Below are 16668 nucleotides of genomic sequence, written 5' to 3' on the forward strand. Positions count from 1 at the left end.
CTAATATTATATGACATCACTTCTATGTGGAATTTGAAAAATAATATGAATGAACTTGTTTGCAGAACAGAAACATAGGAAAAAAGCTTGTGGTTACCAAATGGGAAAGGTAGGGGGGAGGGATAAATTAGGATATTGGAATTAACATATACACACTTGTATATATATACAAAATATATAATCCACAAGGACCTGATGTATAGCACAGGGAACTATTCAATATTCTATGATAACCTAGATGGGAAAAGAATCTGATAAGGAATGGTTATATGTATCATTGAATCACTTTCTGTACACCGGAAACTAACACAGCATTGTAAATCAACTAAATTCTGATATAAAAATAATTTAAAAAAGAGAAGTATCCAGGAAACACGAAATATTTCAGAGCAATTGAATAAAAGCACATATTTATTCAGAGGGGAAAGAAGCAAAAAGAAATGACAGGACTCTGTGTCCTCTCCTTTGGGGCATGGAATGTCTCCTCACTACACAGCTCTGCAGGGCGAGGCTGAGCCAGTGACCCTGAGCTACCATCTGCAGGCTTCCGTCTGTGATATTCCAAAGTCCAAGTTCAGCATTTTGGATTAAAAGTGTAACCGAGCAGGACCCTGTGAGGTTTTCCCAGAATAGACCCCCATCCATGTCCTCCACCTATCTTTTATCTGTAGAAAAACCTCAAAGAATAAATTTAATCAAAGAAGTGAGAAAATGCAGAATGAAAACAGTCAAGCAAGACAAAATAATAATACTTTAGCTGTTAAAGTCAAAGTTCTTCCTCAAGGATTACAATAATACTCTGAGTCATGTCCTTTGAGGGGTTTTGCAGATACTAAAACCCTCACCAGGTGGAAGATGTTGGCTGTATGCTACCCACAAGCACAGAGACCCCAGACTGGTTGGAACCAGAAAGTTTATGATGCTGACTTCCAATTACCTCACCACCAACCAATCAGAAGAGTGTCCATGACCTGATGACAGCCAGCTCCTTGAACACTATGACTCCTCATTACCTGGTCCAGGGCAAGACACACAGTACTGAGGGCACTAGGCCACTGTGGCTCCCTGTGCCTAGCAAGGCAATCAACTCTTCTCTTTTCTACTTCACCCAGAACTCTGACTCCAAGCATCTACTGGGCATCAGTGAAGAGAGGCCGAGTTTTGGCTACAAGAACAAGCATTCCAAGAGCCAGAAAACTCTGATGAGAATCTTGGCTTCACCACCATCTCTGTGTCTTTGGAGAAGTCATTTAATTCTCTGGACCTCCGCTTCCTCTTGTTCAAATATGATGACTATAAAACAGTTTCAGTTTTATAAGATGAGAAGAGTCCTGGTAGCTGATAATGTAAATATACTTAACATCACTGAACTGTACACTTAAAAATGGTTAAGATGGCAAATTTTATACCATATGTAATTTACCACCATATTTTAAAATTAGTGCCAGTGAAAAATAATAGAGGCAGCTTCACATTGGGTTAACAAACCCATTGGTGACTTAATTTAATATAAATCACCATACAGCCCTCCTCCCAGATACCAAAATCCATGGATGCTCAAGTCCCTTACAGCCACCTGGGTATCCATAGAGGAGAAACCTGCAGATAAAAGGGTCAACACTACACAGGGGACTGACATCATTTATGGTCCCCACACCATAAACCCTGTACAAGGGGAATCCTTGATACTGTTTGAGCACCAGTCAGGAAAGTGAGTCTTAGTTCATTTAAACTGAGGTGGATGAACCTACAGCCTGTTATACAGAGTGAAGTAAGTCAGGAAGAGAAAACAAATGTCATAATTTAACACACATATATATGGAATCTAGAAAAATGATACTGATGAATGTATTTGCAGGGCAGGAATAGAGGCACAGACATAGAGAACAGACTTGTGGTCCCAGCAGAGGAAGGAGAGAGTGGAACAAATTGAGAGAGTAGTATAGATGTATGTACACCACCATGTGTAAGATAGGTAGCCAGTGGGAACCTGCTATATAGCACACGGGGCTCAACTTGGTGCTCTGTGATGACCTAGAGGGGTGGGATGGGGGTGGGTGGGAGGGAGGTTCAAGAGGGAGGGGATATACGTATACTCATGGTTCATTCATGTTGTTAGATGGCAGAAACTGACACAACGTTGTAAAGCAATCATCCTCTAGTTAAAAATAAATTTTATTTCCGTAATTTCTCTTTCTGTTTCCTCGTTTTAGTGTATAGGAATGCAAGGGATTTCTGTGTGTTAATTTTATATCCTGTAACTTTACTATAACAATACCATTCACCATTGCAACAAAAAGAATAAAATACTTAGGAGTATATATACCTAAAGACACAAAAGACCTATACATAGAAAACTATAAAACACTGATGAAAGAAATCAAAGAGGACACAAACAGATGGAGAAATATACTGTGTTCATGGATTGGAAGAATCAATATTGTCAAAATGACTATACTACCCAAAGCAATCTATAGATTCAATGCAATCCCTATCAAGCCACCAATGGTATTTTTCACAGAACTAGAACAAATAATTTCACAATTTGTATGGAAATACAAAAAAACACAAATAGCCAAAGTAATCTCGAGAAAGAAGAATGGAACTGGGTGAATCAACCTGCCTGACTTCAGACTCTACTACAAAGCCACAGTCATCAAGACAGTATGGTACTGGCACAAAGACAGAAATATAGATCAATGGAACAGAATAGAAAGCCCAGAGATAAATCCACGAACCTATGGACACCTTATCTTTGACAAAGGAGGCAAGGATATACAATGGAAAAAAGACAACCTCTTTAACAAGTGGTGCTGGGAAAACTGGTCAAACACTTGTAAAAGAATGAAACTAGAACACTTTCTAACACCATACACAAAAATAAACTCAAAATGGATTAAAGATCTAAATGTAAGACCAGAAACTATAAAACTCCTAGAGGAGAACATAGGCAAAACACTCTCCGACATAAATCACAGCAAGATCCTCTATGACCCATCTCCCAGAATATTGGAAATAAAAGCAAAACTAAACAAATGGGATCTAATGAAACTTAAAAGCTTTTGCACTACAAAAGAAACTATAAGTAAGGTGAAAAGACAGCCCTCAGATTGGGAGAAAATAATAGCAAATGAAGAAACAAAGGATTAATCTCAAAAATATACAAGCAACTCTTGAAGCTCAATTCCAGAAAAATAAATGACCCAATCCAAAAATGGGCCAAAGAACTAAACAGACATTTCTCCAAAGAAGACATACAGATGGCTAACAAACACATGAAAAGATGCTCAACATCACTCATTATCAGAGAAATGCAAATCAAAACCACAATGAGGTACCATTACACGCCAGTCAGGATGGCTGCTATCCAAAAGTCTACAAGCAACAAATGCTGGAGAGGGTGTGGAGAAAAGGGAACCCTCTTACACTGTTGGTGGGAATGCAAACTAGTTCAGCCACTATGGAGAACAGTGTGGAGATTTCTTAACAAACTGGAAATAGAACTGCCATATGACCCAGCAATACCACTTCTGGGCATACACACTGAGGAAACCAGATCTGAAAGAGACACGTGCACCCCAATGTTCATCGGAGCACTGTTTATAATAGCCAGGACATGGAAGCAACCTAGATGCCCATCAGCAGATGAATGGATAAGGAAGCTGTGGTACATATACACCATGGAATATTACTCAGCCATTAAAAAGAATTCATTGGAATCAGTTCTAATGAGATGGGTGAAACTGGAGCCCATTATACAGAGTGAAGTAAGCCAGAAAGATAAAGACCAATACAGTATACTAACACATATATATGGAATTTAGGAAGATGGTAACGATAACCCTATATGCAAAACAGAAAAAGAGACACAGATGTACACAACAGACTTTGGGACTCTGTGGGAGAAGGCGAGGATGGGATGTTTCGAGAGCACAGCATCAAAACATGTATATTTTCTAGGGTGAAACAGATCACCAGCCCAGGTTGGATGCATGAGACAAGTGCTCAGGCCTGGCGCACTGGGAAGACCCAGAGGAATCGGGTAGAGAGGGAGGAGGGAGGGGGGATCGGGATGGGGAATACATGTAAATCCATGGCTGATTCATGTCAATGTATGACAAAAACCACTACAATATTGTAAAGTAATTAACCTCCAACTAATAAAAATAAATGGGGAAAAATAAAAAATAATAAAAAATAAATAAATAAATAAAATTTAAAACATAAGTCTTAGAATCTCCAGGAACTGATTAAATCCCAACCAATTCTCACACAAACACAACAGCTCCCAGCTTTCGTCTAGAAAACGGGTCTCTCCACCCTCAGGCTGGAGCCGGGCTGACCCCCTGCACTCTGGGGTTGCAGAGGTCTCTTTAGGAGGATGTGAACTCAGTGCCCAGTCTCCCACAGAAGATGGTGACCTGAGACTTACTGGTCCTTGGAGTAGAGCCTGGAGCACTGGGTCCGTCAGGGAGACTGAGGTTAAGCCGTGCGGGGCTGGAGCTGAGACATCTGTAAGAACCGAAGTGAGGAGTCCTGAGCACAGAAGACAGCCTTTACTCCTGGGATGTGGGGTGCAGATGGGGTTGAGTGGGTGGAGAACAGTGTTGCTATCAGCTCTTGACACTTATGTGGTTACCCTCAGGAGGTGGTTCTGAGAGGTTTATGTTTTTTTTTTTTAAATTGTGGTAAGGTACCCACAACATATTATTTACCATTTTAATTATTTTAAGAGTCCAGTTCAGTTGCATTAGTACATTCACATTTTGCCTTACCAAACTCCAGAGCTTTTTTCGTATGGCAAAACTGAAATTCCATTCCCATTAAACAAATCCCCCTTTCTCCTTTCCCAGTTCCTGGCAATCACCATTCCTCTTTTTGTCTCTATGAATCTGACCACTATATGTACTTCATTTAACTGGAATAATTCAATATCTGTTCTTTCCTGTCAGGCTTCTTTTATTTAGTACAATGTCTACTAGATTCATGCACATTTTTACCATTAAAAAAAAATAATTGATTTATTTTTTTGGGTTGTTAGGTCTTTGCTGCTGCAGGTGGGCTTTCTCTAGTTGCAGTGAGCAGATCTACTCTCTAGTTGCGGTCACGGACTTTTCATTGCAGTGGCTCCTCTTGTTGTGGTGCATGGGCTTCAGTGGTTGCAGCTTGTGGCCTGAGATTGCCCCACAGCTTGAGGAATTTTCCTGGACCAGGGATCAGACCTGTGTCCTCTGCATTGGCAGGAGGATTCTATTCCATTGTGCCACTAGGGAAGTTCTTGTGTGTTTGTGTGTGTGTGAGTCACTCAGTCATGTCCGTCTCTTTGCAACCCCATAGTCTGTCCATGGGATTCTAGGCAAGAATACTGGAGTGGGTTGCCATTCCCTTCTCCAGGGAGATCTTCCATACCCAAGGATCAAACCCAGGTCTCCTGCATTGGCAGGTGGATTTCTTACCATCTGAGCTAAATGCTGACTAACACTCCATTATGGGTACCTACCACCTTGGTTCATCCATTTAATGGTCAATGGACACTTGGGTTGCTTTCATGTTTTAGCTATTGTGAATAATGCTGTTATGAACCTGAGTGTAAAAATATCTCTTCCAGAGTATGCTTTCAACTCTTCTGGGTATAGGTCCAGAGGTGGAATTGCTAGATCATATGGTTTTAAGATTTTTTCCTGCTTGTAATGGAGAAGATGTTCACATATTGAGAAATGGAGAAGTCATTGTGGCTTATCCATGGTTCAGCCTGAACTGTGTGTGAACTAAGACTGCCTGTCCAACTGTCACAGCTCATTTGCTTTAACCATTGAGGTAAAGAGCATCTGTTTTGAAGATAAGGATGAATAACTCCCTTCTCATGGCCTTCATGTTAACACTCCCTGTGAAATAAAGTTCCCTTACCAGACAGCAGGGAACTGCTGTCTTGCTGTCTCTGTACTAAGTCTCTCTCTCTTTAAATCTTGAAGGAATACACCCTGTCATGTTGATGTATGTACTTTGTTTGGGTGAGGTATAAGACTGTGCTGGAAACCATGCTTCAACAGAGTATGTGCCTGTTGGCCGTCTGCATTTCCTCCTTGGAAAAATGTCTCATCATTTCTTCTGCCCAGAAGAAATGTTGATCTGTAAGAGCTTTTTATGTATATGGGATTCTTTCATTATGTGTTGTGTTGCATGCATGCTCAGTTGTGTCCAACTCTTTGTGACCCCATGGACTGCAGCATGCCAGACTTCCCTGTCCTTCACCATCTCCTAGAGCTTGCTAAAACTCATACCCATCGAGTCAGTGATACCATCCAACCATCTCCTCCTCTGTCATCCCCTTCTCCTCCTGCCTTCAATCTTTCCCAGCATCAGGATCTTTTCCAAGGATTCCGTTTTTCACATCAAGTGGCCAGAGTATTGGAGTTTCAGATTCAGTATCAGTCCTTCCAATGAATATTCAGGCCTGATTTCCTTTAGGATGGACTGATTTGATCTCCTTGCAGTCCAAGGGACTCTCAAGAGTCTTCTCCAGTGCCACAATTTGAAGCGTGAATTCTTCAGTGCTCAGCCTTCTATATGGTCAAACTCTCACATTCATACATGACTTACTGGAAAACCCATAGCTCATAGATTAGCCCAAGCTTTAAACTCTCATTTTCCTTTTCAATTAGTTTCACAAATATTTTCTTCCCAGACAAATACTGTGCATCCCCCTTGATAACAACTGCTAAATAAAATTTTCTGTTTGGGGGCACATAAAATATTATATGTACGTGTGAATCTTTTATCACATATCTCATCAAATATAGTTGATGTCTGTATTCCAGACACTATTTTGGCTGCTGGGAAGAAAATAGTGTCAAAAGTGTAGTGGGCTGAATGCATCTCCCTGCTCTCAAATTCATATGTTGAAATCCTAATCCCCAGGAACCACAGAATGTGATTGTATTGGTCATTGGGCCTGAAAGAGGTAATTAAACTTAAATGAGGTCACTAGAGTGGGTCCTAACTCAGTGTGACTGATGTCTTCATAAGAAGAGGATTAGAATGCTGGGAGTATACACAGAAACCAAGAGGTGAGAGATTTAGCAAATAAAAATACAAGACACCTACAGGTAGTGAATTTCATAGAAACAGAGAACATTTTTAAAACATATATTTAATACATATGTCTTAGATAGATACATATTTTATGCATGTTGACTATACATATATACATATCTTACTATGTACAGATACAATCACAAGTACACCCATAACTTGATTTTTTGTACTTTCCAGATAATGATTCTTTTTCTTTTCTTCTTCTTCTTTTTTTTTTTTTAAATTGAAGATTTGTGGCCACTGAAGTTAATGTTTACCACATTTAAAAAAATATTTTAAAATCAAGGTATGCACATTATTTTTTTACAGAATGCTCTTGCACACTGAGTAGAGTGTAGTATAACATAACTTTTACATGCACAGGGAAGCTAAAAAATTTGCATATGACTCTGTTTATTGCCAGTTCTTTTAATTGGGTTGTCTGGACTCAACCAGAGATATTTCCAAAGTATGCCTATGCAGGTGATAGTATTTGATTAATGAATGAATCTCCAGTTTGGGTCATATCACTTATTTTATTTTGTTGGTTGTGCTGTGCATCTTGTGGGATCTTAGATCACCCATAAAGGACAGAACCCACAATCCCTGCAGTGGAAGCACGGAGCCCTAATGACTAGACCACTAGGGAATTCCCCATACCATTCAATAGTTATGAAAATGCACCCTTTTCTTTCCTGGAGAATTACTCACATTCTGGTTTCAGTTAATGGTGCTTTCAGTTCAAATGTGAATCTATCCCTCCTGTCCACTATGAGCTGGTGGTTGATCTGGAGGCTTGACTACATTCTAATTCAACTTCTCATCGAGTCTTGCCTATCACAGCACATGGAGTAGCACAGGATATCCGGTTGTCCCGGAAGTAAGTGAAGGATGATAATCAGGTGAGGTCAATCTCTTCTATCAAAGTTTCACTAGCAGTTTCAGTCTCCCTGACTTGGATTCTATGCCTTTAATTTCATCACGACTCTCAATTTAGTGATTTTCCTACTTCTGTTCAACCTCCTCCATCTATTTAAAAAAAAATATTTACTATTTTTCTTATTTGGCTGCGCTGGGTCTCAGCTGTGGCACCTGGAGTCCTTCATTGTGGCGTGAAGACTCTCCCTGTGGCAGGCAGGCTTCCCTCTAGCTGTGGTGTGCAGGCTCAGTCACCCCCCAGCATATGGGATCTTAGTTCCCTGACAGGGATCAAACTCATGTCTTCTGCATTGGAGGGCAGATGCTTAACCACTGGACCACTGGGGAAGTCCCGCGTTCCATCTAGTTTTAATTCATCTAATAACTTGCTACTCAGTTTCTTTTTTAAATTATTGTTTTATTTATTTATTATTGGCTGTTCTGGGTCTTTGTTGCTGTGTGGGCTTTTCTGTAGTTGTGATGAGCAGGGGCTCCTCTCTAGTTGTGGTGCACAGGCTCCTTATTGCAGTGGTTTCTTTTAGTGCAGAGCACGGACTCCAGAGCATGCAGGCTTCAGGAGTTATGGCTCCCGGGTTCTAGAGCTCAGGCTCAGTAGCTGTGGCCCACCGGCTACATGGCAAGTGGGGTCTTCCTGGACCAGGGATCACATCTGTGTCTCCTGCATTGACAGGTAGATTCTTAACCACTGGAACACTGGCGAGGTCCCATCTTCCATCTAGTTTTATATCATCTCATGAGGTTTCTACTCCATTTGTTTTTTAAAAAATAATTTTATTCATTTGTTTATTTATGACTGTTCTGGGTCTTCGTTGATGAACAGGGTTTCCTGTAGCTGCAGTGCACGGGCTTCTCATTGTGGTGGTTTTTCTTGTTTCAGAGCTCAGGTTCTAGGCCATGCAGGCTTCAATAGTTGCAAGTCATGGGCAGTAGATCCCAGGCTCAGTAGTTGTGGCCCAGGGGCTTTGTTGCTCCATGGCATGTAGGATCTTGCCTGACCGGGGATCGAACCTGTGTCTCCTGCATTGGCAGGCAGATTCTTTACCACTGAGCTACCAGGGAAGCCCGCCACTCAGTTTCTTGACTTTCATCCCTCCTTCACTCTGTTTCAGTTTCTCAACCCCACAACCAATCCTGTACTTCATTATAACCACTGTCTTCATTGTTCACAATCTCCATTTCAAGCATTCTGTCCTGCAACAGCTTAAACTTGTCTTTTCAGTTTCACTTCCTATTTTTCAGTTCCACCCAACGTTTATCAGCAAACCCTTACTGCCCACCCCCTTGACCCACCTCTGGCAGTGCAGATTTTTTTCCCAATTAAGAATTCTTCCTAATCAACTCTACTGTGCAGCTCTAAGAGTCTGAGACAGAAAAGTCAAGAAAAATGATTATTTTCACTATTGACACTATATCTCAATAACGCCAGAGGAAAGGCACAAATGAGCATATCCCTTTCTCATTATGAAAGGATCCACTTTATCTGTTATTACTCTCTTTTCCTTAAGGTCAGCTTTGTCTGGTATTGATGTAGCCGTGCTAGCTTTCTTGTGTTACTGTTTGCAAAATGTACCTGTTCTGTTCATTTTACTTCCAACATATTTGTGTCCTAATATTTCAAGTGCAATACTGGACACATATATTGTTACCTGAATTTCCTTCCCATGTGGGAGTCGCTGGTGTTTTTACTGGAAAGAGGCAGGAGGAACTCTTATGTGCAGGTGAGTATTTTATTTCTTCTTCTTCTTGCTGCTTACATCGTAATTTCCTTGTGAAAATTCATCTTGCTTCACTTGATGAAATTTTAAAAAGTTTATTTAAAATTTATTCAATGTTACAGTCATTGTGTCCATGAACAATAAAATACAGGGCTCTAAGTGCATCCACCTTCACAGTCCATAGAGGCTTACAGTGCCCCTTGAAACAGAAGATCCTCCAGGGCATGTAGGGATTCCATACAGCATCCACCTCCTGTGGTTAAGATGGCTCAGCATCAGGGATGTTTTTATCAAGTCTGGGAGGTGGAGGCTGGTGGCTATTGATGATTGCTCCCTGCCAGGCTGTGTCGGATCCCATAGCCAAAGTATATGAGAAATCCTAGTAGAGAAATGAGACAATGAGAAGGGAAAGTAGGGCTTCTCCTCACTTACAAATGCAAAATGGGCTCCTATTATGGTGTCTGACACAATTTAGCGGAGAGGTGGTAGAAACAGGATTGGGTTCAGTCACCCAAGGGGCCTCTTTATCCCAGAAAACCACTTACCAATTGCATTCCAGATTCCAAATTGGGTCCAAGTCCTCGGGATCATCAGCTTCATCAAGTAAACATTCACAAAGATGCTCACCAGTGGGAGGACAGGCAGAGCAGGGACCTGTGAGCAGAATCAGTTAATTTTTGAACACACCCCAGATGTCTGAAAGGGAGATCCTACCCCACATCGGTGGGAAGACTCCAGTCTTTTTCAGGCTGTGCATTCAGTGCCCACTGACATTGTGTATGTAAAGCACTGAGTGTGGATCAGGGAAGGGTCCATTTGTTTTAGCAACTTCTCTTCTTTGGGCCAGCAAAGGATGTTCAGACTTCAAAGCCTGCAGACTTCATTCATTCAAGGTGAACAGTTTAGGCACATAAGGTCACTTACCTTGAAGTACTCAGGAAATGGGTCCTGGAGCTGCCTCCAGATGATGACCGTGACCCCAGTGATGAGCAGCAGCAGCAGCACAGCCACTGTTGTGAGCCCGGGGTCTCCAGAGAACACCTGGCTGGGCCACTGGGCCAGGATCACACTCAGGATGGTCAGCAGGAGAACTGCAAGGGTCAAGGTGGAGGAGAACAGGCTGGACTCCAGAAGCCAAAGATGTCAGGACCTGGGGTCACCCCCACCCACTCCAGGCTGCCCACCTCAGGAAGGGCCATTGTATCTCCAAGACTCCTCAACTGACAAAATGCACACTTCCACCACCTCCTGTCAGTCTCAGAATATGACCAAAGAGAAATCCCACTGCTCACCAAGCAGGGAGGTACATCCATAGACAATCTGGCCAGATTTCAGAGTGGGGATGGTGCTGGGAGGGAACCACAGAGTCTTCAGAATCCTTGAGGTTCTTTCTTCAGGTACTGGTTCTGAAGGACTTGCTTCATGTTTTGAAATATCAATTTCCTCCTTCTTGCTTAAAGTCTGTTCTGGTTGGTACCTGAATTAGAGATATTAAGGCAGTGTTAACAGCAGCCCCTACTCATCCAACATTAGACAGCCTGTTCCACCTCTCTCTTGCCTTAAGCATAGAAGGACATTTAGAAGGTGGCATGAAGATAGATTTAGAAGAAGACATTTAAAAGGTGTTTGCAATGTAGGAGGTCTGGGTTTTATTCCTGGATTGGGGAGATCCCTAGAGAAGGGAAATTCTACCCACTCCAGTATTCTGGCCTGGAGAATTCCATGGGCTGTATAGTCCATGGGGTCACAAAAAGTTGGACATGACTGAGTGACTTTCATTCACTTCAATTTATGAAGGCATAAGATGATTACTTCCCCATCAATCCCCACGAGTCCAAGACCCCAGTCAAGGTGCAATGGAGTCTCACCTGAGGACAAGCACAGAGAAAGACACCAGGGAGTAAACTAGCAGATTCCCAATTGACATGAGGTCCACAAGGTCACTGAACTTGAAGAGCAATGCCAAGAGCCCTAGAATGAAGGCAAAAAAAAAGAAAGATGGTGGAAGGAGGGAGAAACTGGAGGAAGTACTCAAGCTAAGGAAGTTGATCAAAGAAGGAGTGGGTTTTGTTATCCACCTGCAAGATTTCCAGAAGACATGATGGCCATGATGGGGGTTCTTGTGTGAGCAAAGACACGGGCAAGTCCCCGGAAAAGGAGCCCATCACGTGCCATATCCGTGATCATCTGGGGTATGGGGAAGAATATGCTCTGGAGCCTGGAAGGAAAAATATGAACATGAGGACAGACTGGGGCACCTGCTCCCTGGTCTACAAGGTGTAAGCTGCCTGTATCTCTTGTCTCTCAATCCTAAAGTGTTGGGAACCTGAGCATCTGACCATAGATGGGGAGAAAACCATGACACTGACCTGGATGTAAGAGCACAGAGGGTGGTAACAGCCATGACATATCTGGCAACGTCCCACCCAATGTAGAGAAAAGCCTGTGGCAAGGGGCTCTCAGGGTGAATCTGGTAGTAGGGCACCATGAGGGTGAGTGCTGCTGAGACACCAGAGTACGCCAGAAAGCAGATGAAGATCGTGATCAAGATGCTCCAGGGGATGGAACGACGAGGGTTTAGTGCTTCTCCCTCTGCAACATTGATGGAGGTCAGGAAAGCACACTGGGATGAAAGCACAAAAATCCCTCTCTTTCTTGTACCATGAAAATAAGCCTTAGTTTCTACCCACCCCTCTGCCCAAGAGGCAGCCCAATCTATCCCCAAACCCCTGATGGGACACATAATGACCATGCTACCTTTAGTGACAATGGCATGGAAACCAACAAGTGCATAGAAACATATCGCTGCTCCACGGAGAATTCCATCAAGACCAAAATGGCACAAATCCTCCAAAACCCAGAGGACCCAAGCTATGGTGAGAGAAGGAAAAAGGAAGAACATGGGTGAGGTGTGTTCAGTCATCTCTACTGGAATCCTCAGTTAATACCGTAAGTCCTGGGCTCTAGACCCCCATCATTTGGATCCATCAGCCATGGTCTCTTAGTCCCAGCTCTGCACCCTTCAACCCATGCATTACTAAGATCAAGGGTACCACCCTAACCTAGAAATGCCACCCGATCCAGGTGTGATGGATGTGTAGTCCTGTTCTGTGAGCTTCCAGTTGTGCAGGTCTCCCTTAAAGAAGCCAGAGAGGATGATGAAGATGAGAACCAAGACGTTGATGCCTGTGAACACTCTGGTAACCAGAAGTGACTCACGAGCTCTCAGAGTAAGTGCCCCTGTGGGAAAAATGGAATATGAGATCGAAAATAACAGAATCCATAGAGCCAGAACACAGACCAGTGGTTACCAGGGGCTGGGGGTTGTGGGACTGGGACACATGGATGGACAGTGACTGCTCAGTGGGTGCAGGGTTTCCTTTGTTGTGATGAACATCTTTGGAACTACATAGAGGTGATGGTTGTACAATGTTGTGAATGTGCTAAGTGCCACGGTATTGTATACTTTCAGAAGGTTAATTTTTTTATTGTTGCAACCATCTCACAATATATACACCTAACACCTTAAACTTATACAATGTTGCATGTCAATTATATCTCAATAAAACCAAAGAAAGATAGTAAAATTGTTAACTTTATGCCAAGTGAATTATTTCCCAATTAAAAACATCTTTGGTCTCGATACAGAGGAAGAAACTTGTCAAAGTAAATGATTCTCAATGGGGGTTGATTTTGTGCCCTAGGGATGCCCAATGTCTGGAGACATTTTGATTGTCATTGTCACTACTTGGGAGATAGGCATAATGTCTAGATAGGCAGGGTATCTAGTGAGGAAAGTCCAGGAATGCTATATATCTGGCAATGATAAAATTAAGGAAATCTTACAATGCAAAGAGTCTACTCATTGGAAAAGACCCTGATGCTGGGATAGATTGAAGGCAAAAGGAGAAGGGGGCAACAGAGGATGAGATGGTTGGATGGCATCATTGACTCAATGGACATGAGTTTGAGTAACCTCTGGGAGATAGTAAAGGACAGGGAAACCTGTAGTCCATGGAATCACAAAGAGTTGGACCTGACTTAGGAACTGACAACAACAACAACAACAATGGACAGGACAACCCCCAATACTGAAAGCTGTTCCAGTCTAGAAGGTTGGTAGTGCCAAGAGTGGGAAACAACAATCTATGTTTTGCCTTCCTGTCTCTCTTGCCCCAGACCCTTCTTGGTGGATGGACTGTGTGTGTGTGCTCAGTTGCTCAGTTGTGTCCAACCCTTTGCAACCCCATGGACTGCAGTCCACCAGGCTCCTCTGTCCATGGATTTTCCCAGCAAGAACACTGGAGTGGGTTGCCATTTCTTCCTCCAGGGGGTCCTCCTGACCCAGGGATTGAAACTACATCTCCTACATTGGCAGGTAGGTTCTTCACTACTGAACCACCAGGGAAGCCATCTCCCACACCTTTATTCCAAGTCCTAATCCCCCACGATTCTGCCATTCCAAGCCTTTCAGCTCCTCCACCACACCCCTCTCTTCCCATCCTAATTCCGACCCCTGTCTCACCTGTAAGCAGCAGCACCACGGCCAGGGCAATAAAGTCTGGGTACCGGGCCAGGTAGTCAGGCATATACTGAGAGAAGGCTCTCTGTAATGCCTGAGAGATGTGGTTCCCGATCAGGCCATCAAAGGTGTAGCTCCAGGCCTTGGACACACTTGCAGTGGCTGCAGGAGGAGAAGAAACATTCATTGGTAAACATGAATTGAATCCCTCTATGCACCATGGGGTGACAGAGGATGAGATGGCTGGATGGCATCACCGACTCGATGGACATGAGTTTGAGTAAACTCTGGGAGTTGGTGATGGACAGGGAGGCCTGGTGTACTGCAATCCATGGGGTTGCAAAGAGTCTGACACGACTGAGCGGCTGAAATGAACTGAACTGAACTGAACTGAATGCACCCTGGGATGTATTCGGGGAGGAAAATTGCAAAATGTCAAATGTCAAACAATTTCTTTTCATGAAGTGGGGAGGGTAGACCCAGATGATTCACAAAATAGGTCAATTATTAAGTATTTTAGTGGGAGATCAATGTTATGCAAGAAAACAGGGAAGAGGGAACAAGAGCTCTGGGAGATAAAGATTAAAATTTTAAATCCAGTGCTAATGGAAACTCCATGAAGGCCAAAGCAGAGCAGAGAATTCAGTATGGTGAGGGGATGAGCCTGTGGGCCATGCCTCCCTCTCACCCTCTCCCCACGGTTCCCTTTCCTCTGGATTCTTGGTCCATCATTTAAGGAAAGCAGGGGAGAGCTGAGTAGAATGAAGTTGTGGAATTTTCCTGACACTATTACTCTCCTCCCCTCACAAAGTGGATGACAAAATGCTCATGAATGACTGAAGACCAAATCCCCACTTCTAGTTTCCCGGTCTTCAACCCCCCACCTTCTCCAGCCATCATCTCACCAAAGACATAGGACAGTATGAGGTTCCAGCCAGCGATGAAGGCCCACAGTTCTCCCACGCTGATGTAGCTATAATGATATGCAGAACTGGTCCACTTTATCCGTGTCCCAAACTCAGCATAGCAGAGCCCAGACAACACAGAAGACAGGGCGGCCACCAAGAAGGAGATGATGATCGCTGGTCCAGCAACGAACAGGGCCACCTCTCCAACCACGATGTACACGCCAACCCCCAGGGTGCTGCCCACACCCAAGACCACCAGGTGGAAGATGTTCAGATGATGGGATAAAAGAATCTCAGGCTCCTCCCTGGGCTTTAGTGGCTGCCTGCGGATCAGCTTCTGACCACACTGGCGGAGATCCTGACACCGCATCCTAAATGGAGTTGAGGAGCTGTGATCTGCTGAGAAAGGAAGACACCAAGCCATGAAGAATGTCCATTCACTCTTGGCCCTGGGAGTCCAATTCAATGGAGCAATGGAGTGATTGGGGCAGATGGTGAAAGGACACTTGGGGCAAGTTCTCCATCTCTGAGCATTGGTTTCTTCAAACATAAAGGAGACTTTTAACATGTTTCAAAGTTACTGGAAGGGACTTCCCTGGTGGCACAGTGTTTAAGATTCTACCTGCCAATGCAGGGGACACGGGTTCAATCCCTGGCCCAGGAAGATTCCACATGCCGAGGGGCAACTAAACCGGGACACCACGACTACTGAGCCTATTCTCTGGATCCCTTGAGCCTCAACTACTGAGCCTCAGCTACTGAGCCTCTATGCCTTGAGCCCATCGTCTGCAACAGGAGAAGTCCCCACAATGAGAAGCCTGCGCACCAAAACTAGAGAGTAGTTCTGCTCGCCACAATTAGAGAAAGCCTGCACACAGCAACAAGGATGCTGCATAGTCATTAATTAATTAAATACTTTTTAAAAGTTAGCAGAAAGGTTGTTTAAAGAGAAGTGAGGTGGAGTGGACTGCATCTCCCCCCTCCCCCCCCCCCCCAATTGTGCCCCTTTGGAATATGGATAGTTTTGAGCTGAAGGCAATGAAGACCCAGCAGACTCAGAAACTCCTTGCCCATCCCCTTAACTGCTCAACACAACATAGTTTAGGGGCCTATGCCTAGAGGAGAGCTAATACCAGAGATACATTTTTATCTCAGAAAGACTTGCCTGCATGGAAGAGCAAACATTTGTTCACCAAGTGTTGTCTCTTTCCATCTTTCCTGTGGGTTCTCTTCCTCTTGTTTGAAGCCCCAGATTCCTACCTACCCTTCTTTCTTCACTCAGTGGAGTGTATAAGCCTCAACTGCCTGACTGTCTATGTGCCTTAGAGTTTTGATTGAGTTCCAATGCATAGCAAATTAAACTTGTTCATCTGACTTATGTCAACTTCATTATTAGACTGGGCAAAGAGCCCGGAAAGAAAAGGTTTCTGCCCCACAGAAGCAAAAGCCGCCAACACAGAACTTGGCACAGTAGATGCTTACTTGGTATGAGTCGAGTGGGTGAAGATAG

At 43.5% G+C, this 16668-nt stretch overlaps 2 protein-coding genes across 2 annotated transcripts in view; both read right to left on the minus strand.

Moving 5' to 3' along the window:
• The window catches only part of LOC122421234 (cationic amino acid transporter 3-like), a 214225-nt gene that overhangs the window by 115722 nt on the left and 81835 nt on the right, over window positions 1-16668 (minus strand). The gene's annotated exons all lie outside the window — the stretch shown is intronic.
• Window positions 10019-16668, minus strand: part of LOC122420188 (cationic amino acid transporter 3-like) — a 183137-nt gene continuing 176487 nt past the window's right edge. The window contains 12 exon segments of the mRNA XM_043435037.1: window positions 10019-10107; window positions 10274-10382; window positions 10653-10819; window positions 11021-11205; window positions 11597-11699; window positions 11807-11946; window positions 12098-12320; window positions 12486-12564; window positions 12566-12599; window positions 12791-12968; window positions 14254-14412; window positions 15156-15557. Of these exon segments, the coding sequence (XP_043290972.1) occupies window positions 10019-10107; window positions 10274-10382; window positions 10653-10819; window positions 11021-11205; window positions 11597-11699; window positions 11807-11946; window positions 12098-12320; window positions 12486-12564; window positions 12566-12599; window positions 12791-12968; window positions 14254-14412; window positions 15156-15528 (1839 nt within the window). The 5' untranslated portion in view covers window positions 15529-15557.

Source organism: Cervus canadensis, chromosome 18 (assembly GCF_019320065.1).
Source record: "Cervus canadensis isolate Bull #8, Minnesota chromosome 18, ASM1932006v1, whole genome shotgun sequence".
In the NCBI taxonomy this organism is placed as follows: Eukaryota; Metazoa; Chordata; class Mammalia; order Artiodactyla; family Cervidae; genus Cervus; species Cervus canadensis.